This window comes from Sinohyriopsis cumingii, chromosome 12, assembly GCF_028554795.1.
Source record: "Sinohyriopsis cumingii isolate HCF-2022 chromosome 12, ASM2855479v2, whole genome shotgun sequence".
Lineage (NCBI taxonomy): Eukaryota > Metazoa > Mollusca > Bivalvia > Unionida > Unionidae > Sinohyriopsis > Sinohyriopsis cumingii.
The window spans coordinates 108,697,832-108,723,806 of record NC_142972.1 but is presented as its reverse complement, the minus strand read 5'-3'; the positions used below and the strand labels follow the sequence as shown (position 1 = coordinate 108,723,806).

Genomic DNA, 25,975 nt, shown 5'->3' with positions numbered 1-25,975 from the left:
CAAGAAACTCAGTACTGAGAGTCACTGGCATAAACATGGGAGTCTCCCACTTTCAAAAGGATAGAAAGCATATGTACATTTCTTTAATAATATAACGATTGAAATCTGAGCCATTTATAATTTCACACTAAAAGGAAAATAATTATCTATTGTCAACAATAAGTTTCTATCCCAAGAATGATCACTAAGAATGTTGTGTAGTTTTCTGACTGTAAGCAGAGCAGTCTATCCCATTCTCTCAACAGAAAAAAAACAAGAGTCAGCCCCTTGCATTACCCTGCACTGCACTGTAGTTATAAACATAAATTACCATCATTAAAGAAGGAATGACAAAATATATCAAGCAACATATATGTAAAAGCTATTTCAAAATAATTATATGAAGTAGTAAAGAGTGTTAAATAACTTAAGAGTTGACCCTAAGGAATAACGGCTGGATATAAAATATGCTCTTCAGAAAAGATAGATCAATCTTGGTACATCTACGATACCTAAATGCATGTAGCTTGAGACTGCAAATTTGAACTGTTGTCAAGATGAATTCACACAAGCTATAGATACTGATAACACATACCACCAGTCAAACTAAACTTTCACCTATTGTTGTTTCCTTTTGTTGGCATTTGTGTCATTTTCATAACAAGTCTGTTTCCCTAAAATGATAAAGATTTTGCTGCCTCATTTGTATGAGTCAACATACTTTTCTGCATGCTTTTAAAGAGTTTCTGCAATACTGCTGTGCCTAATCAAAACAACATGTACTTAAATATTAATTATTAATGTTATGGGATAACGATGATTTGGCATTACTTTCCAAATTAAATTTTGAGAAAACTTTGATTACATTTAATTTAATAGCCATTAAAATGAAATAGGGCATCATTTATGTGCCACTCAATCACAGGAACTTATATACACACTCATTAGAACATGGTACTTACATACAAACTCAATAGAACATTGTACTTACATACACACTCAGTAGAACATGGTATTTACATACACACTCAATAGAACATGGTACTTACATACACACTCAGTAGAACAAGGTACTTACAAACATACTCAATAGAACATGGTACTAACATACACACTCAATAGAACATGGTATTTACATACAAACTCAATAGAACATGGTACTTACATACACACTCAGTAGAACATTGTACTTACATACACTCTCAATAGAACATGGAACTTACATACAAACTCAATAGAACATGGTACTTACATACAAACTCAATAGAACATGGTATTTACATACAAACTCAATAGAACATGGTACTTACCTACACACAGTAGAACATGGTACTTACATACAAACTCAATAGAACATGGTACTTACATACAAACTCAATAGAACATGGTACTTACATACAAACTTAACAGAACATGGTATTTACATACACACTCAATAGAACATGGTTCTTACATACACACTCAATAGAACATGGTACTTACATACACACTCAATAGAACATGTTACTTAACATACACACTCAATAGAACATGGTTTTGTTGTCAGAGTGGTATTCGGGGGCTCAGTCCTTTCCATAAGATAAATGCAATGACAAGGATTAAGTGTTCATTAGTCACACTGGCTGAATCATGCTTATTTCCTTAAGTCCAGCCATTAGCAGATTGATTATGGGGAGAACTGGTGCATCCTTTGGAAATTTCATGTGTATATGACCCAGAAGCTCTGTTCCTTGAGAGGTCTGACATTGGTATAATTATGTGAAAAGTCTTAGCAAAAAGAAAAAGAAATAAGAATTTAAATGATTTGAATAAGATTTAAAATGCCTTAAAATTTAACATCAAATCAGACAGTTGGTATGCATGTACTTGGACACGTCTGAACTATTGTGCAGAAAATATCTTTATGCAATAGAGGAAGTTTGCATGAAATTGAATTTTTTAAAATTTAAAACTACTCTATCCATCTTCGTTAAATTTGGCTTTTCTGGCTATAAGGTCAAACTCATGGTAATGCACTTTGTCATCTGTAGTCTCTCTGATGTCTATCAACAATGGATATTTTAAACTACTCAGATACCTCCAGACCAATTTCATCTAAAGGTAGGATGGATCATAAAGGCCTTTCAGATTTGTACAGATGATGCCATAGAATATCGCTCCAATGGCTAAAAATGCAAAAGCCTTCAACTAGGTTATAAAATCCTTAAAAATGCATGGTGGTTAGCATGCTGGACTTGGTGGTTAGCATGCCAGACTTGGTGGTTAGCATGCTGGACTTGGTGGTTAGCATGCCAGACTTGTGGCCAAAAGTGCTGGCTTGAATCTTATCGTCCGCCACCAAATATGAACACAAATATTAAAAACAGAAGCAAAATCTGTCAATAACTTATTCAAAATTTTTGAACAGAATTTTGACTGAACTTGACTGAAAATCTTTCATCTCTTGAAGCCCTTTGAAGCCACAATCAAATATGGCTGCAGTTACTCAAAAAAATAAAAAGAAGCTTTAAATGACTTCTCAAAAACCACTTAACAGGATTTTACTAAATGTGTCTGCATTAATCCTGGCATTGAAGGCATTCAGATTTATGTAGTAAAGCCATTCCACCATCAAATATGACCACAGTTACTTAAGTAGAAATCTTTAAATTACATGTTTATGAAGCATGAAGTTCAAGTTTACGCAGATTATGCCAATTCGCCATCAAATATATGCAACAATATAAAAACATCTTCATCTAAAAACTGGTAAGCAGAGTCTGACCAAGCAGAAAGTGTCCTGGCAAAAAGTGATCTCAAATTTCACACAGTATGCCAATACGCCCACCATTGCTTAAAAATAGAAATAAAAAACTTTAAACAAATTGTTCAGCAGAATGTGAACACATTTGACAGAAAACATGATTATATGGGCTTTAAATCTATGAAAGTTGATGCAGATTTGCCATAAAACATGGAGATTGTTGCTAGAAATGGGAAATACATTAAACAATATCATCTCTGGAAACAATGAACAGAATTTGACAAGATTATAGGGAATAATTCTGGAATGAGGGACTTTTAAGTTTATACAAATGATCATGATTTACACTTCTAAAATAGAAAACTTTTCATAAATTATTCTAAATAACCACTTAACAGAATTTAACCAAAATTAGAGGAAGTATCCTAGCTTGCATCTTTAAGATTTATATAAATGACACTGATCACATGTGGCTTTTGTTGCTAATAGTAAGAAACATTTAAATGTCAGTTAAGAAAACAATGCACCAAATTTTAAAAAATTTAGTCCAGTATTATATCATATATATTGACAATTTCTTGGCCAACTGCTCCTGCATTTGGGTCTTATGTACATGGAAATCTGGATTTCAGAAATATTTATAAAGCTAATGCAGACAGTTTATATTAAATTATTTGAAATTTGTGTTCCTTTTCTGCAGTGCTATCTAAATTAGAAGGTAATTACTCAATAATAGCTTCTGACAATAAATTCTGCTTTCTAAGTTTCAGCAATGATAATAGCTTTTGAAAAGTCTGCCTTCTGAGTTTGACAATGATAAAAGAAATTTCTACGGTAGGGAAAAGATACAAAAATTTTCTAAGGTAGGGAAAGGATAACAGCTTTTTCTAAGGTAGGAGAAGGATAACAGCTTTTTCTAAGGTAGGGGAAGGATAACAGCTTTTTTTAAGGTAGGGGAAGAAAAACAGCTTTTTTAAGTTTGGGGAAGGATAACAGCTTTTTCTAAGGTAGGGGAAGGATAACAGCTTATGAAATAGGTTTTTACAAGTATGATTTAATAAAAACAAAATATAAAACAAAGATTAATCTTTGGTTTTTATTAATGCAGAGTATTTTTACACTGACACAGAAACCTATGTTCCTTTTTATTTCTGTTGTCTTTTATGCCTGTCACAGTATGTATGTATGTATGTATGTATATATGTATACCAATATTTTTCGTAACTGTTGGTACATGATTTTATCTGATTTTTTTAAATTTTTGTCCATGGCTGTAAATTATATAGAATATCTTTAGTTAAAGTTTTCATACATGACCTGATTATGTTAAAAGTTTAGTATTACATAGGATCCATAAATAGATAATTATGCATGTGTTGACAATTAATAATAATAATATTAATAAGACTTAATGTTGCCTATGGCTTAATTTCTCACTGGCTGATGGGGTTTTGATATTTCTAGAAGTATTCATTAACTTCCCATTGGTTGGAATAGGTCAAATGAATAGAAAGGTTTGACACAGATTCAGTAATGTGTTCTGTCACCTGGGGTCTATTGCAAAATACAGTCGCAATATACTGTGTATATCAAGAGAGCACTGAGCAATCAGTTTCATTGCGATTTTGGAGTCATTCACATATCCAGTCTTCCTGTTGTAAGTCTGTAGACATGCTCTATGTTGTACTTAGATATTGTTCAAGATGCAGAAAACATTTGTTTGGACTGTTCAGTGGAAATAAAAAATGCTCATTATTTGGACTATTATATTATTCTGGAACTGTTATAAATTATTTGAAGGAATTCTGGACAATGCCATCTTGACAACATCATGGTTCTTGAAGGACCAGTACATTTCCAGTTTTGAAATGTGTAATGAACTTTTCATTCATTTATTTGAAATGTGTAATGAACTTTTCATTCATTTATTTGAAATGTGTAATGAACTTTTCATTCATTTAGGAAGTTCATAGATCTTTATAAGGATTAGTTCAGATTCACTTCATCATACTGTACGTTGACCTTACATTTTCATTTATACTTTAGCTTTGATAAATAAATATTATGTTAAGTTTTACAAGAGCTATTGTTTTTTTGTGCTGTTTTCTATTACTTTGTTTGTGACCATAGTACTACTGACCATCGAGTTGTAACAATGTATGTACTTATGTATGTATGTATGTATGTATGTATGTATGTATGTGTGTGTATGTATGTATGTATGTGTGTGTGTGTGTGTGTATGTATGTGTTTGTGTGTATGTATGTATGTGTTTGTGTGTGTATGTATGTATGTGTGTATTAAAAGTTGGATATCACAACAGTCTTGACCTAAATTTCACACCAAGGAAGAAAGATCATGGTGGATTAAAGAACAGCTAGATAGGATCTATATATATGCATGTATATATGTGGTTTAAAAATGTCAGCATTTTACTGGTTGCATAGTGCCATTTTTAGTTTAAACTTTAAAAGGATTAAAAGGTAAACATGCTTTAACAAGAAAAAAAAGGTTTTTATCATCACGATCAGTTTAGTCTGGTTAGTGAATGCCACCAAAACCTTCATAAAGCTGAGCTATGTAATCACTGGTACAGTTTATTTTGTAGACCCATAGATAATTCATTTGAGATTAAGGGATGAATGGTTTTATTCTGTATGGTTTCACATCATTTTTCAGTACATTATAGGCTTTACATTGACACAATGTGTGTGTGATCTGTAAAGCGGGTTCCGTCCCTTGGTCGCACATGACCACGGTTAATTAAGAGGTATAACTTGTTTTACATTTACATATAATCAGAAGGTGTGTCATTTAGGGTCATATCTCTCCATGCCACATTAACTTTGAAACTGCAGATGAAACTTATCATACTTGTACAAAATGATTACATTCCAAGTTGGAGTGCTCTTCTTCCTTCCAGTATATAATTTTAAGGCCAATAGAGATTGAGTAATGGAATTTTACATAATGTATTTCAACTAAAAGTAGTTTACACACAAAAGATGTAAAATGCAAGAGAAAGATGCTTAGAAAAATAGTATTCACTTTGTGGAAGTGCCTCTGTATGACACAAAAATAAAGGACCTGACTATTGAGGAGGTGCTCAAAACCTCTACGTAATCTTCAGTATTTAATTCACATGTGGCTGATGAAATTTCACAATATTTTATTATAATTACTTTCAAACTCAAACCTGTTACATTTCTTACTTGAAAAATGATTAAGTTATAAAACAAACTTGTTGAACAAATATTTTAGTGTGAAACTAATTATAATTTTTATAGATCACTGGTGTACCAAACATTTTAAGTTTTGAAAAATTACATACATTATAATTTTGCAGTCACAAGCAACAACTAGACATTTTTTTTATTAGAATGGCATGTTATAGACTTATTGGCCATAATTCTAATGATTTTGAATCACTTGAAGATAACTGAAAAAAATTCTGAAATAACAGTAAAGCTTCCATCAGCAATTTTATTGTTGTTTCTTTCTTTTAGGCCAATGATGATCAGCTTCATGAACCAGTCAGGTCAACATCTCCACATAGGTCTCAAATGGCTACTCAAAGATCATCTCCACCTACATATCCATTGCTACCATCACCACCATCTTTCTTGAGGTCACCAACACCCCCGTCAAGGTCACCAACACCCCCACCAAGGTCACCAACAGAACGTTTCAGACCAATAACACCTCCTCAACCTGGACCCTCAAGACGGTCAAGACAATTGGGACAATTTGACATGGAGAGAACAGCGTGGGATTTGAATGGCAAATTTTCTATAAATAACAATCACTTATGCAATCACACACACACACACGCACATCTAAACCAAGAAATTTAAAACATGTGCAAAGACTTGGCCTTTAAGGACACTTATAACAGTTACTTGCCCATTAAGGACACTTATAACAGTTACTTGCCCATTAAGGAAAAGTATAATAGTTAATCATAGGGATTATTTATGCTCTTTAGTTAATAAATATTAAGTGTCCTATCTTAACTGGTAATAAATTAGCCATTTATGTAATTTTGCATTTTTCTAAATTAATAGTACAGCGCTACATTTATTAGGTAGGTATTCATTGGAAAAATACATTTTGAATGGCTATGGGAGACTGCTTCAGAGGAGAGGTAGATATATACATTAAAAAAAGGTAAAATCAGACCCTAGTAGCAAACAAGAGGATTTACCATTTAATTATTAGATCATCTCTACGAAGTAGTGTTTATCTTTGGTAATGTCTGCAATATCTACACAAGTAAAGATATATACTTCTGTACACCAACATAGAATGTCATCAAGTCTTTCTTCCTAGGTCCTAGGCAGTACTTTCGAGTGGGATTCATAGAACCAGCCCCCTAATGTTGTATATTCATGTATGTTAGCTGCATTTTCATGGTTAAGTTTTTGCATGTATCTCAAAAACTGCTTTTTACTTTGCATAAATACTGATTGACCTGGAAATATGAAACTTGATAAAGCGATGCATCTTATTGAGTTCTGCACCTTCATTACAAACATACGTTGCTGTGGCCTAAACATTTAACTGAGTTCAGTTAAGTTTTGTGTTTTAAATTTATTTCTCAAGTTCCACCATCTACAGTTACTGTTCTTTTGAATGGCTTGTTCTTGGCGTAAAGAAGGAAGCTATTGATTTTGGGGTCCAAAAGCTGAAGGGTGAGGTCATTGCGACTGAAAAAAGAAAAATGGTTTATGCACTTTGACTATAGTTCTCCATATTATATAGTAACCATATGCTGTAATTGGCTTGCGTTTGGGAATTGGACCAAACTTTGCAGAGGCTTGGACATGGGTTAATGAAGAAGTCTGTTGATTTTGGGGTAAGAAAAGGTCATTTTGATGGTGGCAGAAAGAAGAAAACTTCTTTCTGTATAATATTTTCAGCTGTCTGCATATAGGACTATTAAACGTAGCGTCATATGCCACTGGCAGTATTCTTGTTAATACCCGTTATTTGTTCTTTCAGAGTTTGAAAAAACAGTCGGAGCTAGCAGAGAATCTGAAGAATCTGATCACCTGGAATGTTTCCTTGATGTCTTGGGTAAGCAGGCTTAAATTTCAACCTGAAATATTGATTAAAAAATTTATTCATGAATATATAACATATAATTCCATTCAAACAACTTCAGTGGTTCTGTAGAGCATTTGAATCATAATCCAAGGTTTTGTAACATCAGGTAGAACTCGATGCCTGTTCATTGATTAAGACTGACTTTGTGACATCAGGTAGAACTCGATGCCTGTTCATTGATTAAGACTGACTTTGTAACATCAGGTAGAACGCGATGCCTGTTCATTGATTAAGACTGACTTTGTAACATCAGGTAGAACTTGATGCCTGTTCATTAAGACTGACTTTGTGACATCAGGTAGAACTCGATGCCTGTTCATTGATTAAGACTGACTTTGTGACATCAGGGAGAACTCGATGCCTGTTCATTGATTAAGACCAACTTTATGACATCAGGTAGAACTTGATGCCGTTTCATTGATTAAGACTGACTTTGTGACATCAGGTAGAACTCAATGCCTGTTCATTGATTAAGACTGACTTTGTAACATCAGGTAGAACTTGATGTCTGTTCATTGATGAGGACTGACTTTGTAACATCATGTAGAACTGGATGCCTTTTCGTTGATGAAGACTGACTTTGTAATGTCAGGTAGAACTCGATGCCTTTTCGTTGATTAAGACTGACTTAGACTGACTTTGTAGCATCAGGTAGAACTCGATGTCTGTTCATTGATTAAGTCTGACTTTGTAACATCAGGTAGAACTGGATGCCTGTTCATTGATTAAGACTGACTTTGTAGCATCAGGTAGAACTGGATGCCTGTTCATTGATGAAGACTGACTTTGTAACATCAGGTAGAACTTGATGCCTGTTCATTAATGAAGGCTGACTTTGTAACATCAGGTAGAACTTGATGCATGTTCATTGATGAAGACTGACTTTGTAACATCAGGTAGAACTCGATGCATGTTCATTGATTAAGACTGACTTTGTAACATCAGGTAGAACTCGATGCCTGTTCATTGATTAAGACTGACTTTGTGACATCAGGTAGAACTCGATGCCTGTTCATTGATTAAGACTGACTTTGTAACATCAGGTAGAACTTGATGCCTGTTCATTGATGAAGACTGATTTTGTAACATCATATAGAACTCGATGCCTTTTTGTTGATTAAGACTGACTTTGTAACATCAGGTAGAACTTGATGCCTGTTCATTGATTAAGACTGACTTTGTAGCATCAGGTAGAACTCGATGCCTGTTCATTGATTAAGACTGACTTTGTAACATCAGGTAGAACTCGATGCATGTTCATTGATGAAGACTGACTTTGTAACATCAGGTAGAACTCGATGCCTGTTCATTGATTAAGACTGACTTTGTGACATCATGTAGAACTCAATGCCTTTTCGTTGATTAAGGCTGACTTTGTAACATCAGGTAGAACTTGATGCCTGTTCATTAAGACTGACTTTGTAGCATCAGGTAGAACTCGATGCATGTTCATTGATGAAGACTGACTTTGTAACATCAGGTAGAACTCGATGCCTGTTCATTGATGAAGACTGACTTTGTAGCATCAGGTAGAACTCGATGCATGTTCATTGATGAAGACTGACTTCATAGAACCAGCCCCCTAATGTTGTATATTCATGTATGTTAGCTGCATTTTCATGGTTAAGTTTTTGCATATATCTCAAAAGCTGCTTTTTACTTTGCATAAATACTGATTGACCTGGAAATATGAAACTTGATAAAGCGATGCATCTTATTGAGTTCTGCACCTTCATTACAAACATACGTTGCTGTGGCCTAAACATTTAACTGAGTTCAGTTAAGTTTTGTGTTTTATATTTATTTCTCAAGTTCCACCATCTACAGTTACTGTTCTTTTGAATGGCTTGTTCTTGGCGTAAAGAAGGAAGCTATTGATTTTGGGGTCCAAAAGCTGAAGGGTGAGGTCATTGCGACTGAAAAAAGAAAAATGGTTTATGCACTTTGACTATAGTTCTCCATATTATATAGTAACCATATGCTGTAATTGGCTTGCGTTTGGGAATTGGACCAAACTTTGTGCAGAGGCTTGGACATGGGTTAATGAAGAAGTCTGTTGATTTTGGGGTAAAAAAAAGGTCATTTTGATGGTGGCAGAAAGAAGAAAACTTCTTTCTGTATAATATTTTCAGCTGTCTGCATATAGGACTATTAAACGTAGCGTCATATGCCACTGGCAGTATTCTTGTTAATACCCGTTATTTGTTCTTTCAGAGTTTGAAAAAACAGTCGGAGCTAGCAGAGAATCTGAAGAATCTGATCACCTGGAATGTTTCCTTGATGTCTTGGGTAAGCAGGCTTAAATTTCAACCTGAAATATTGATTAAAAAATTTATTCATGAATATATAACATATAATTCCATTCAAACAACTTCAGTGGTTCTGTAGAGCATTTGAATCATAATCCAAGGTTTTGTAACATCAGGTAGAACTCGATGCCTGTTCATTGATTAAGACTGACTTTGTGACATCAGGTAGAACTCGATGCCTGTTCATTGATTAAGACTGACTTTGTAACATCAGGTAGAACGCGATGCCTGTTCATTGATTAAGACTGACTTTGTAACATCAGGTAGAACTTGATGCCTGTTCATTAAGACTGACTTTGTGACATCAGGTAGAACTCGATGCCTGTTCATTGATTAAGACTGACTTTGTGACATCAGGGAGAACTCGATGCCTGTTCATTGATTAAGACCAACTTTATGACATCAGGTAGAACTTGATGCCGTTTCATTGATTACGACTGACTTTGTGACATCAGGTAGAACTCAATGCCTGTTCATTGATTAAGACTGACTTTGTAACATCAGGTAGAACTTGATGTCTGTTCATTGATGAGGACTGACTTTGTAACATCATGTAGAACTGGATGCCTTTTCGTTGATGAAGACTGACTTTGTAATGTCAGGTAGAACTCGATGCCTTTTCGTTGATTAAGACTGACTTAGACTGACTTTGTAGCATCAGGTAGAACTCGATGTCTGTTCATTGATTAAGTCTGACTTTGTAACATCAGGTAGAACTGGATGCCTGTTCATTGATTAAGACTGACTTTGTAGCATCAGGTAGAACTGGATGCCTGTTCATTGATGAAGACTGACTTTGTAACATCAGGTAGAACTTGATGCCTGTTCATTAATGAAGGCTGACTTTGTAACATCAGGTAGAACTTGATGCATGTTCATTGATGAAGACTGACTTTGTAACATCAGGTAGAACTCGATGCATGTTCATTGATTAAGACTGACTTTGTAACATCAGGTAGAACTCGATGCCTGTTCATTGATTAAGACTGACTTTGTGACATCAGGTAGAACTCGATGCCTGTTCATTGATTAAGACTGACTTTGTAACATCAGGTAGAACTTGATGCCTGTTCATTGATGAAGACTGATTTTGTAACATCATATAGAACTCGATGCCTTTTTGTTGATTAAGACTGACTTTGTAACATCAGGTAGAACTTGATGCCTGTTCATTGATTAAGACTGACTTTGTAGCATCAGGTAGAACTCGATGCCTGTTCATTGATTAAGACTGACTTTGTAACATCAGGTAGAACTCGATGCATGTTCATTGATGAAGACTGACTTTGTAACATCAGGTAGAACTCGATGCCTGTTCATTGATTAAGACTGACTTTGTGACATCATGTAGAACTCAATGCCTTTTCGTTGATTAAGGCTGACTTTGTAACATCAGGTAGAACTTGATGCCTGTTCATTAAGACTGACTTTGTAGCATCAGGTAGAACTCGATGCATGTTCATTGATGAAGACTGACTTTGTAACATCAGGTAGAACTCGATGCCTGTTCATTGATGAAGACTGACTTTGTAGCATCAGGTAGAACTCGATGCATGTTCATTGATGAAGACTGACTTCATAGAACCAGCCCCCTAATGTTGTATATTCATGTATGTTAGCTGCATTTTCATGGTTAAGTTTTTGCATATATCTCAAAAGCTGCTTTTTACTTTGCATAAATACTGATTGACCTGGAAATATGAAACTTGATAAAGCGATGCATCTTATTGAGTTCTGCACCTTCATTACAAACATACGTTGCTGTGGCCTAAACATTTAACTGAGTTCAGTTAAGTTTTGTGTTTTATATTTATTTCTCAAGTTCCACCATCTACAGTTACTGTTCTTTTGAATGGCTTGTTCTTGGCGTAAAGAAGGAAGCTATTGATTTTGGGGTCCAAAAGCTGAAGGGTGAGGTCATTGCGACTGAAAAAAGAAAAATGGTTTATGCACTTTGACTATAGTTCTCCATATTATATAGTAACCATATGCTGTAATTGGCTTGCGTTTGGGAATTGGACCAAACTTTGTGCAGAGGCTTGGACATGGGTTAATGAAGAAGTCTGTTGATTTTGGGGTAAAAAAAAGGTCATTTTGATGGTGGCAGAAAGAAGAAAACTTCTTTCTGTATAATATTTTCAGCTGTCTGCATATAGGACTATTAAACGTAGCGTCATATGCCACTGGCAGTATTCTTGTTAATACCCGTTATTTGTTCTTTCAGAGTTTGAAAAAACAGTCGGAGCTAGCAGAGAATCTGAAGAATCTGATCACCTGGAATGTTTCCTTGATGTCTTGGGTAAGCAGGCTTAAATTTCAACCTGAAATATTGATTAAAAAATTTATTCATGAATATATAACATATAATTCCATTCAAACAACTTCAGTGGTTCTGTAGAGCATTTGAATCATAATCCAAGGTTTTGTAACATCAGGTAGAACTCGATGCCTGTTCATTGATTAAGACTGACTTTGTGACATCAGGTAGAACTCGATGCCTGTTCATTAATTAAGACTGACTTTGTGACATCAGGTAGAACTCGATGCCTGTTCATTGATTAAGACTGACTTTGTAACATCAGGTAGAACTCGATGCCTGTTCATTGATTAAGACTGACTTTGTAACATCAGGTAGAACTTGATGCCTGTTCATTAAGACTGACTTTGTGACATCAGGTAGAACTTGATGCCTGTTCATTGATTAAGACTGACTTTGTGACATCAGGGAGAACTCGATGCCTGTTCATTGATTAAGACTAACTTTATGACATCAGGTAGAACTTGATGCCGTTTCATTGATTAAGACTGACTTTGTGACATCAGGTAGAACTCAATGCCTGTTCATTGATTAAGACTGACTTTGTAACATCAGGTAGAACTTGATGTCTGTTCATTGATGAAGACTGACTTTGTAACATCATGTAGAACTGGATGCCTTTTCGTTGATGAAGACTGACTTTGTAACATCAGGTAGAACTCGATGCCTTTTCGTTGATTAAGACTGACTTTGTAACATCAGGTAGAACTTGATGCCTGTTCATTGATGAAGACTAACTTTGTAGCATCAGGTAGAACTCGATGTCTGTTCATTGATTAAGTCTGACTTTGTAACATCAGGTAGAACTGGATGCCTGTTCATTGATGAAGACTGACTTTGTAACGTCAGGTAGAACTCGATGCATGTTCATTGATTAAGACTGACTTTGTAACATCAGGTAGAACTCGATGCCTGTTCATTGATTAAGACTGACTTTGTGACATCAGGTAGAACTCGATGCCTGTTCATTGATTAAGACTGACTTTGTAACATCAGGTAGAACTTGATGCCTGTTCATTGATGAAGACTGATTTTGTAACATCATATAGAACTCGATGCCTTTTTGTTGATTAAGACTGACTTTGTAACATCAGGTAGCACTTGATGCCTGTTCGTTGATTAAGACTGACTTTGTGGCATCAGGTAGAACTCGATGCCTGTTCATTGATTAAGACTGACTTTGTAGCATCAGGTAGAACTTGATGCCTGTTCATTGATGAAGACTGACTTTGTAACATCAGGTAGAACTCGATGCCTGTTCATTGATGAAGACTGACTTTGTAGCATCAGGTAGAACTCGATGCATGTTCATTGATGAAGACTGACTTTGTAACATCAGGTAGAACTCGATGCCTGTTCATTGATTAAGACTGACTTTGTAACATCAGGTAGATCTTGATGCCTGTTCATTGATGAAGACTGATTTTGTAACATCATATAGAACTCGATGCCTTTTTGTTGATTAAGACTGACTTTGTAACATCAGGTAGAACTTGATGCCTGTTCATTGATTAAGACTGACTTTGTAGCATCAGGTAGAATGCGATGCCTGTTCATTGATTAAGACTGACTTTGTAGCATCAGGTAGAACTTGATGCCTGTTCATTGATGAAGACTGACTTTGTAGCATCAGGTAGAACTCGATGCATGTTCATTGATGAAGACTGACTTTGTAACATCAGGTAGAACTCGATGCCTGTTCATTGATGAAGACTGACTTTGTAGCATCAGGTAGAACTCGATGCATGTTCATTGATGAAGACTGACTTTGTAACATCAGGTAGAACTCGATGTCTGTTCATTGATTAAGACTGACTTTGTAACATCAGGTAGAACTCGATGCATGTTCATTGATTAAGACTGACTTTGTAACATCAGGTAGAACTTGATGCATGTTCATTGATTAAGACTGACTTTGTAACATCAGGTAGAACTTGATGCCTGTTCATTGATTAAGACTGACTTTGTAACATCAGGTAGAACTTGATGCCTATTCATTGATTAAGACTGGCTTTGTTACACCAGGTAGAACTCAATGCCTGTTCATTGATTAAGACTGACTTTGTGACATCGGGTAGAACTCTATGCTTATTCGTTGATGAAGACAGGTTTTGTAACATCAGCCAATGCCTGTTCATTGATGAAGACTGGATTTACAATCTGATATAAGGAATTTTTCAGACACATGGTTAGAAAACATGGAAAACTAGTTTTAAAAGAAGTCTGTGTCCTGGACTTTTATTGTTCTGAGATCCTGTGCTAGACAGTTATGTTCTCATTACTTCATTCTTCTCCCAGAGAAAACCCACTTTTGGATAGGCTGGGTTATGTTTACAATGAAAGTTGCTTCTTCATTAATAAGTTGGCTAAAATATTTTTAATGGTTAATGCAGTCCTTATTATAGACTTTCATTAAACTCAGTCTCTTAGTTTTCTCCTTTAGCACTGCTCCAGTGGCCTAGTGTTTAGAGCGCCCACCTCGAATGTGGGAGGTTGCGGGTTCGAACCCCGGCCAAGTCGTACCAAAGACTTATTAAAATGGTACTCGCAACTGCCTTGCTTGGTGCTCAGCATTAAGATGTTAATATTAGGACTGGTCGACCTGGTGTCAGGATAACGATATGGAGTGGGACATTAGTTTGCTCCTTAGCATTTGTATGTTATTAAGGTTTGAATGATGTAGCACCTGAAGCATTGCTTAATGCTGATATTAAATTATAGAGGAAAATTTAGATTGGTTCCTGGGGTTCTGAGATCATCTTTTCATATTAAAAGTATATTTTTCAGTTTAAAACCCCTAATACCTATCTCTTCTGAGAATGAACACTCTCAGAAAAGAATTCTATATCCACTGTTGAAAAGGATGACTGCAGAATGTATTCATCCTTGAGACTGTATAGATGAGACAGAATACTCATATTAGCAGGTACATATATGCACATTGTCATGAAATCCTCCATAAAATATAACCACCATTACTAAAATTAGAAAAATCTTTAACTGACTTCTCCACAAAAAGCCTTGAATAAATTTAATAGAAAGCTTTATGGCATTAATAGGTTTCAAAATTTACACAAATAATTCAAATTCCATATTAGTTTTGGACACTGTTGCTAAAAATAGCCGTGCCTTTAAAGAACTTCTTACAAACTGCTTTTACCAAATGTGTTAGATCGCATTCTGGCTTGAAGGGCTTTTAGGTTAGTTAAAATAATACCAAATTGTTGCCTGATATGTTTTATGTTACTAAAAGTTGGAAAACCTTGAATAACTTCTAAATAACTGCTTTACAGAATGTGACCAAATTTTACAGACAGTGTAATATCTTGAATACATTTCAAGTTTATGCAAATGGTGTTATTACAATGTCAATATGTCCACCACAATGGCCATGTTGAAAATGGTGTTATTGCAGTATCAATATGCCCACCACAATGGCCATGTTGAAAATGGTTTTATTGCAATATCAATATGTCACCACAATGGCCATGTTGAAAATGGTTTTATTGCAATGTCAATATGTCACCACCATGGCCATATTGAAAATGGTAATATTGCAATATCAATCTGCCCACCACAATGGCCATGTTGAAAATGGTTTTATTGCAATATCAATATGTCCACCACCATGGCCATGTTGAAAATGGCAATATGTCACCACCATGGCCATGTTGAAAATGGTATTATTGCAATGTCAATCTGCCCACCACAATGGCCATGTTGAAAATGGTTTTATTGCAATATCAATATGTCACCACCATGGCCATATTGAAAATGGTATTATTGCAATATCAATATGCCCACCACAATGGCCATCTTGAAAATGGTTTTATTGCAATATCAATATGCCCACCACAATGGCCATGTTAAAAAGGGTGTTATTACAATATCAATGTGTCGACCACCATGGCCACGTTGAAAATGGTGTTATTGCAATATCAATATACCCATCACCATGGCCATGTTGAAAATGGTGTTATTGCAGTATCAATATGCCCACCACCATGGCCATGTTGAAAATGGTATTATTGCAGTATTAATATGTCCACCACAATGGCCATATTGAAAATGGTGTTATTGCAATATCAATATGCCCACCACCATGGCCATGTTGAAAATGGTATTATTGCAATATCAATATGCCCATCACCATGGCCATGTTGAAAATGGTATTATTGCAATATCAATATGCCCACCACCATGGCCATGTTGAAAATGGTTTTATTGCAATATCAATATGCCCACCACCATGGCCATGTTGAAAATGGTGTTATTGCAGTATCAATATTTCACCACAATGGCCATGTTGAAAATGGTGTTATTGCAATGTCAATATGTCACCACCATGGCCATGTTGAAAATGGTGTTATTGCAATATCAATATGTCATCACCATGGCCATGTTGAAAATGGTGTTATGGTAACATCATCCAGATATACATTGATATTATGCTTACACATCATTTGATATAAACGATGTCTCATTAGTCCGAAATGAAAATGGTACCAATCTGACATGCAGAGCAGCTAATTTAAAAATCTTGTTATTATCAAAGAATATCAGAGATGGTTTCAACACCCAACAGTTAAAAGGAAGAAACAGTTTTATCTTAAATTCCAGAATTTCCAAAAATTCATTTTGGCCAGTAGAGAATTAATCCTGATCAGGGACTATTGATGTTAGTTACTTCCATTCTGTCATGTAGCTTCTTGCATTGTATGACACATCCTTCAGTATTTTATTGCTGTCAAACATGGTTAATATTACAGTCATTACTTGAAGATCTGCTGCATATCAACAAGGCACTCCTTCAATGATCAGCTGTTGTGGGTATAGACCAGATGAGAGTATGGGATGGCACATTTGCATGTTATTTATTGTCTGTTATATGACTTTTATGTGACCTTTAGCACAAGTTCGTTTTTGCTACTTTGAGGATTGCCATGAAAATTTACACACACATACATCCAAAGTTCTGATTGGTTCTAAAAATGGTTTCACCCACATATCCATCTAGAAAATGTTTTCACTGTTCCACTGTTCACTAAAAGTCTTCTTATTTTGTGTAGTTGGTACTAAATGAAACGTTTGCTGATCTGATAATCAGTATGGCCACTACAGTAGCCATCTTTAAAATATCGTTCGTGATACTGCCCTGAATAGAAAGTCATTATGACATGGAGTTTTTGCTAGAAGACTTCTTATGATGCCTAGTTTGTTGTCAGTGTTGAATGGTTATGGTGATGGCGGCATGGTGTTTTCACTAAAAGACTCCTTATTATGTGTTGATGGTTGCAAATAAAAATGAATAATTAATAAAAATAATGATCAAAATGATACCTTGTTGGTCATAAATGTGATCTGACAGCCTGTTTGTCTACTACTGCAACCATCTTGAAAATCTAGTTACTATTTGCTCTTTTTAAGTACTTGGATGATTGCCATACAAGTTTGAACACACATTCGTCCCAAGGAACCCACTTGAAAATCCTGTTATCGCTGATTCTACTGAATAAATGGTCATGTCAAACAAGCGTGTTCCACTAAAAGACTTCACTTGATGTCTGTTTGGTCAAAATAGACAATGGTACCGATCTGACATTCAATATGGCCACCATGGTAGCCATCTTGAAAATATTACTCTGTCATCACCTCCTTAATGGAAATTAATATCAATATGAGATTTGCACCTGATGACATTTATGAAGTAACATTGGTCCTGAGTGAAAATGATTCCGCTCTCATATCCAATATGTCCACCATTGCGGCCATGTTTAAAATCTTGACGCACCTACTCCACCTGAATGGATTGTCATTAAGACATGAGGTTGTTATTAAAAACAATTCTTATGATGTCTAGTTGGTCCTGAATGAAAACTTTTGCCAATCAAACATCCAGTATGGTAACCAATTAGGAACCTGGAGGCCCAAATTGAAGAATTAAAACTACAGTTACATGCTATTAAATCAGCACAGGGAAGGGTTAATGAGCAAGTAACCTCATGTGAAACAGCAATTCCAACAGACTCCCAAATATCAACAGTATCAGATGCTCAGACACAGACAATCCAAGTACCAGCCAAAAGAAAATGTAAAATAACCATGCAAAATAAAAACTGATACCCAAAGTAATCCTGCATTGCAAACAGCAGTACCCCCCTCAGTCATGTGTCACACCTGCAACAGCAATAAGTGTACATCCATGGCCCACAGTTCAGACAAGTCTGTTACCTTCACCAAAAACTGCATTTCCCAGTGCTCAGACAAATGCGTCAAAATCAACACAAGTAGTTCACACAACTGAAACACCAATTTCAGCACCCTTTCCTTCAAGATATGTGTCTGAAATACAATCCAGAGTCCAACACATGACATCACAAGCCAGAAAAGATAGGACTCTAATAATTGGCTCCTCAATATTGAAAAATATAATACCAAGGAGACTTTTTAAAACAGATGTACAGACTCTAAGAGGTGCAAAAATCAACAACATCACAGACATAATAATGAACAGTGACCTAACCAAATACAAATTATTTTAGTAGGTGGAAATGATGCCTGTGAGGGAAGGTCATTAAATCAAATCAAACAGATTTTGAAAGTTTACTGTATGCTGCTAGGTATTGCAGCCCAAATACATGTAAAATAATGATATCAGGACTACCTCCTTGTGTGGACACCAAGGCCAAAGAAATCAATGATCTGATAATTGACCTATGTGAAGACTTCAACCTACAGTACTTTCCACAATACACATCTTTCTTTCTTCAGAACCAGGATGTAAACCTTAGTCTCTACCACAGAGACAAAATTCATTTAAGCAGAAAAGGAACCTCTCAACTACTGAGAAATATTAACATGTATGCCCCCATTTTCAGGCACTTTAAAGAAGAGTGCTGTCTCTACTGTGGAGAAACTGGGCACATGACACAGGTATGCCATCATGGCAAACAGATTGAGTGTTTCAGGTGCCATAAATATGGACACAAACAAAGACTTTGTCCATCAATGTATACATATTAGGAAGCTGGCAAAGAAGAGAATGCCAACGCTTCATTTACAAAATATCTAAATGTACCTTGTGGGACTCTTGACTCTAACTATTCAATGGACACTATTGCAGATGCAAATGTAAATGGATTTTCAGGGGTTTGTATGTGACTTTGAAGATGCTAATATATATGAACATTTAAATATAGAAATAGGATGTAAGAATGATAAAAGTAGTATGGAGACAATCTCAGTGAGTACCCCATTGCATGATGACATACATATAATTGATATGAAACTAAATACAAAAGGTTTTAACATAGGTCACTTAAATGTACAAGGTGTAGTGGGAGAGATAGACCAGATTAAGTTAATGTTGACTTCCAAGGAAGATAATATACATGTTTTAAGACTCACTGAAACCAATTTAAATGCTAACTACAATGATGATCTTTTTCACTGTCAAGGCTACAATAAACCATTATGTAGGGACAGAGAGACAGCAGGGTGGGGGTCTTGTTGTATACATTAGGGAAGGTGTAAATGTAAAAAGGCGACTTGACTTGGAGTCATATGAAATTGAGAGTATCTGGGTGGAAATTTTTCAAAATAATGCAAAATCATTCCTAGTTGGTTTCATTTATAGGCCACCTTCCTCCAAATCATTTTGGAATGATAACTTTTTGAAACAAATGGAAAATGTTCTAGCACAGGAGAAAGAAACATATATACTCGGAGATATAAATAAGGACCGTCTCAATACTCAAATAAGGAACAACTGGATGGAATTTATTGAATCATTAGGCCTAGACCAGCTAGTAAATGAGCCTACAAGGGTAACAGAAAAATCGAGCACTCTTATTGATCACATTTATACCAACCTACCAGACAATGTGGTTTGTGTTAATGTATTGAATGTTGGTCTTAGTGACCACTATCCTACTTTTTTGACAAGAAAGGTTAAATGCAAGAAAAATAAGAAAAATACACACAAAACGATCACTTACAGATCGTTCAAAATTTTTAATGAAGAACAATTTCTCAATGACCTATATAAAGTTCCATGGAATATGATCCAAAATTTGGATGACATAGATGAAGCCATGAGGGTGTGGACTGACTTATTTATGGACGTAGTATCTAAGCATGCACCACTGAAAGTACATCGAGTAAAAGACTGAAATTCAACCTAATTGGCTTACTACTGGAATCCTAGATGCTATGAAAACACGAGACCAATTCAAGGCTATGGGAAACCATACACAATATAAAGTATGGAGAAATAAAATAACAAGTATGATTAAAAAAGCTAAAAAACTTATTATCAATCAATGCTTGAAAACAAAAAGAGCAACACAAACTCCATTTGGAGAGTCTTCAATAAACTCACTGGAGGAACGCACAAAAACAGACAAATAAAATTCACTCACTTCTGGTAAATGACACCATAGTCACTGTTGAAACTGACATTGCAAATGTTTTCAATGACTTTTGCACCAACATTACCACAAAGTTAAAAGAACCAGTGATAGAAAACAACTTTAATGAACTGAAAAAGCTCTGCAGCAGCAAAATCTCAAAGGAGGTATGTTTCTCTATCCCACCAGTATCAAAAAACTTTGTTAAAAAATGTCTCAGTGAACTTGATACCAAGAAAGCTACAGACCTTGATCAGATTGGTCCATGACTCATTAAATCTTCTGCCTCTGCTATTGTAGATAGCATAACATTCATAATTAATTTAAGTATTGCAACCTCATCTGCCCCCAAAATATGGAAAACTGCAAAAGTAACTCCTATTCACAAATCTGGTTCTAAGGATGATGCTGATAACTACCGACCAATTTCAATACTACCAAACTTGTCAAAATTGATTGAAAAACATGTCCATAACTCATTCATGTCATATTTTACCAAACACTTGCTGTTACACCCTAATCAATCAGGCTTTAGACAGAACCATTCTTGTGAGACTGCCTTGATCTGACTAACTGATAAATGGCTTTAAGCACTTGACCAAGGTAGAATAATAGGATCTGTATTTGTAGATTTCAGAAAAGCTTTTGACATGGTGGATCATGAAATTCTTTTGAAGAAACTGAAAATCTATCAGTGTGATGAAAGAACAATTAGATGGTTTACTTCTTACTTAAGTGAGAGAACACAACATGTTTACATAAATAATGTTCTGTCTGAACCTGAAACAATTAGATATGGAGTACCACAAGGCTCAATTCTAGGTCCATTACTATTCATTTTATTTATTAATGACCTACCACTTTTACTAAGAGACTCAGTATCATCAACAGATCTCTATGCAGATGACACAACATTGTCAGACATCCAAAACACAAAGCATGAACTAGAAATTTCTTTACAGAATGCCGTAAACAAACTGGAAAACTGGTGCACATGCAATGGTATGGTGGTAAATACTGGTAAAACTAAAATATTACTTATCTCAACACAGCAAAGAAGGACAAATCTTGATAGTGATGAACTATGTCTGACATGGAAGGATACAAATTTGCAAATGGTCTGTCATGATCGACTACTTGGTTTTCTGGTAGATAATAACCTATCATGGACTGAACATATCAAACATATCAGTAAAAAAGTCAATTCGAGTTTATGGCTTCTCAGTAGGATAAGACATTATCTCCTGAAAGGCACAGAAAACTATTTTATGACAGTTACATACAACCCTATTTGGACTACTGTAGTACAGTATGGGGTAATTCAAATGATAAAAACATAGCAAAGCTGGCACATCTTCAAAAAGAGCATTTGGGCTAATATCAATCCAGAAAGAAAGCAAGGAAAATTTAGCTGGTAGGTTAAAAATATTACCTATTAAAGACCAAATCTGTTTGAGAAAAGCCAAATTAATTTACAGGATATCTCATAATAGTGCTCCTGAGTATTTACAATCACTATTCCAGTATAGGCAACCTGGTAATACTCCCCACCTGTGATCCATGTCTACCAGACAGTATAAAATTCCCAAACCAAATGAGAAGTTATTTAAAAAAAGTTTCCAATACTCTGGAACTCTGCTCTGGAATAGTATTCCAGTTGAGATTAGAAATGCCCACTCTATTTCCTTCTTCCAAACCCAATATATCCAGTGGCTTCAGAGATGCAGCTAAAATAAATAAATTCTTTGTATGAGGGCCTCAAGGTAGATTAGTTTTTAGGTAATTGTGTTACCCTCTTTAAATAAGGTCATTATTATTATTATTATTATTATTATAACCAAAAGCAGTCATCTTTAGAATTTTATTATTGTTCCTATTCATTGACAGAAAGTCAAATCAGCATGGGTTTTTGCCGGAAGAAATCTTATGGTGTCTAGTTGGTCCAAAATAGAATTTATGCATAGCTGATATTTCTCATGGCTCCTACAGGAGTCATCTCAAAGAGTAGTCATCTCAAAGAGTAGTCATCTCAATGAGTAGTCATCTCAAAGAGCTTAACATTACTCCTTATAAATGGAAATTTATATGATTGGGTTTTCACCAGGAAACTTCTTAAGATGTCTAGTTGATACTAAATGAAAATGGTGCTTATCTGACACCATGGCAACAATCATGAAAGTCTTGGTAGTGTTACCTGTCCTAAATGGAGAGTCATAGGAGCGTGGAATTTTGGACAGAAAACTAATTTATGATATCTAGTTGATCCTGACACTTTGGTGCTGGTCTGACCTAAAATATGGCTGCCATAGCAACCATCTTAAAAATCATTTTCATATTACTTGTGAATGGAAAGTTGTTTTGACATAGAATTTTCATCTGAAGAGTTTTTATAATAATAATGATAATAATAATGTTTTATTTATAGAGGGTGACTCATTAGTGAAGGGCTATTCTCCCTTGATACCCTCATAAGGAGAGTATAAAAATGCACATTATATGAAGATAGCAATAATTGCTGTGTATTTTAACATGTTTAGTATTAAAATACTAAATTCCATTATCTATTAGAAGCACATACATGCTCATGATATCTCTCCTTAAATACTTTAATATTTTCAGCAGATTTTACATGTAGTGGAAGCTTTTTCCACAGGACTGTACAAGAGTATTGGAAGCTCTTTTTAAATTACTCTGTTCCAGGTTTTGGTTCTAGACGGTTTCCATGTGATATTGGGGGTTATGGTGCATAGTTAAGCCAAAATTAAAATAGTGCCAGTCTGTCATCCAATATGGCCACCATATTCATCAACTTTAATTGCTATTGACTTCTCATGATATATATTTGGTCATGCTGTGGTTAATTTGAAACTCCTACCACTTAAGAATATCGACAATAGTTTTAAGACTCAATAGTTGAAAAGAATAAATTATTATTTCTTAAATTTCTGGAAAAAATTTGTGAGCAGTGGAGCATCAGTTGCTTTTACTATTGGATGCTCTAGTAGGGATGAGGTGTGGGAGATGAGCAGTTCTATTTATGTGAGCAATTGCTCGCCAGTGCTTTTGCTTTAATTCTGTAATTATCCTTTGTTTTATGTACAGAAAATCTCAAGCAAACCCTGCTTGAGAAAAAGGATGTAGTGGTCAGGAGAAAATTTGTACTTGAAGACTTAAACAAAATCTATGGCGGAGAAGATGAGCCTGGAATCCTTCAGCATACAATTCGTGTGGAATTTGAGGGTGAATTGGGATTTGATGGTGGAGGACTGACCAGAGATATGTTTGCCTCGTATTGGAATTGTGTTACAAGGGACTTTTTCCATGGTGAGACAGTTAAAGTTCCATGTGTTCCCACATCAAGATATTTTGAGTCACATGATGTCTTTCGAGCTGCTGGAAGAGTCATGACTCATGCCTTGCTGCTAACTGGATCATTGCCGTTAGATCTCAGTGTATCATTTCTTTGGTCAACCATAAAACCCTCATCGCCTCCTGCAGATGAGATAGTTCTTAAGGATTTCAGCAAATTTGTTTCAGCATCTGAAGCAAGGGCTATAGCAATGGGTCTCGAGGAAACAGCAGGTGTGATATATTTCACTCTTACAGGGTCTTAATAATAGTACATTACTATGTCTGATTCCAAATTATTTAATCAATTTACTAAGGTGCTTGACTTTACAGATAACTGACAATATGTCACCTCTGTATATGTTTGAGTCTTGGCTTGGCTAACGTGGGTATGTGAGATCGTTTGCTAGTAGCTTCCCTTCCCAGAGTTTGTTTTGGCTTCCTCTTCTCGTCATGTATAGCTATCATGTGTCAATAAGTGGCATTAAATCTACAAAGCCACAAACAAACATAATTGCTCAGTTTCTTGCAAATATCATCTTGCATTAATTTCTCCAAACAATTCTGTGTGAAACTCTTAAAAGTGAAAGCATTCCTTTTCTTAGTTTGGTGCAGAAACTTGGATTGAAAGTAATAAGATAGAAATACTCTTGCCTCTTTCAAAACTCAGTACTAAACGTTTCTTACTACACTGGGTACTTACTACACTGGGTACTTACTACACTGGGTTCTTACTACACTGGGTACTTACTACACTTTGTTCTTACTACACTGGGTACTTACTACACTGGGTACTTACTACACTGGGTTCTTACTACACTGGGTACTTACTACACTGGGTACTTACTACACTGGGTACTTACTACACTGGGTTCTTACTACACTGGGTACTTACTACACTGGGTACTTACTACACTGGGTTCTTACTACACTGGGTTCTTACTACACTGGGTACTTACTACACTGGGTACTTACTACACTGGGTTCTTGCTACACTGGGTACTTACTACACTGGGTTCTTAGTACACTGGGTACTATATGATTCATAGTCACATATACTCAGATGTCCTCATACATGTTCTTGTTTAGATTTGTAGTTTCAATTAGAGGTGTGTGTATTATTTAAGTGTGTGTTACACAAGTTACTGTGTAGAATATTAACATATGTTACAGTATGCAAATGTACATGTTTAATAAAGTTGCATAGGTATATCAACAATTACATGTATTTTGGTATTCATGATACAGAGAGGTATATCAACAACTACATGTATTTTGGCATGTGTGAAGCAGGTAGGTATATTAATGGTTACATGCATTTAAGCATGTATGATGCAGGTAGGTATATTAACAGTTATATGCATTTAAGCATGTGTGATGCAGGTAGGTATATTAACAATTGCATGCATTTAGGCATGTGTGATGCAGGTAGGTATATTAACAATTACATGCATTTAGGCATGTGTGATGCAGGTAGGTATATTAATGGTGACATGCATTTAAGCATGTGTGATGCAGGTAGGCATATTAACAATTACATGCATTTAGGCATGTGTGATGCAGGTAGATATATTAACAGTTACATGCATTTAAGCATGTGTGATGCAGGTAGGTATATTAACAGTTACATGCATTTAGGCATGTGTGATGCAGGTAGGTATATTAACAGTTACATGCATTTAGGCATGTGTGATGCAGGTAGGTATATTAACATTGGTTGAGCCTGTTACCATTCATGATGTGAGCTTAGGTTTCATTGGTTGAG

General features: G+C 35.4%; 1 protein-coding gene across 2 annotated transcripts in view; it reads left to right on the top strand.

Annotated features, from left to right (window-relative positions):
• The window catches only part of LOC149787230 (uncharacterized), a 56,993-nt gene that overhangs the window by 15,203 nt on the left and 15,815 nt on the right, over positions 1–25,975 (top strand). Inside the window, exons 3-7 of one of the 2 annotated variants that reach the window (XM_089977729.1) lie at positions 6,229–6,502; positions 7,724–7,798; positions 10,043–10,117; positions 12,362–12,436; positions 23,965–24,444. In XM_089977729.1, coding sequence (XP_089833855.1) covers positions 6,229–6,502; positions 7,724–7,798; positions 10,043–10,117; positions 12,362–12,436; positions 23,965–24,444 — 979 coding nt within the window. The remainder of the gene's footprint in view (positions 1–6,228; positions 6,503–7,723; positions 7,799–10,042; positions 10,118–12,361; positions 12,437–23,964; positions 24,445–25,975) is intronic. The other variant, XM_089977730.1, reaches the window with a different exon arrangement.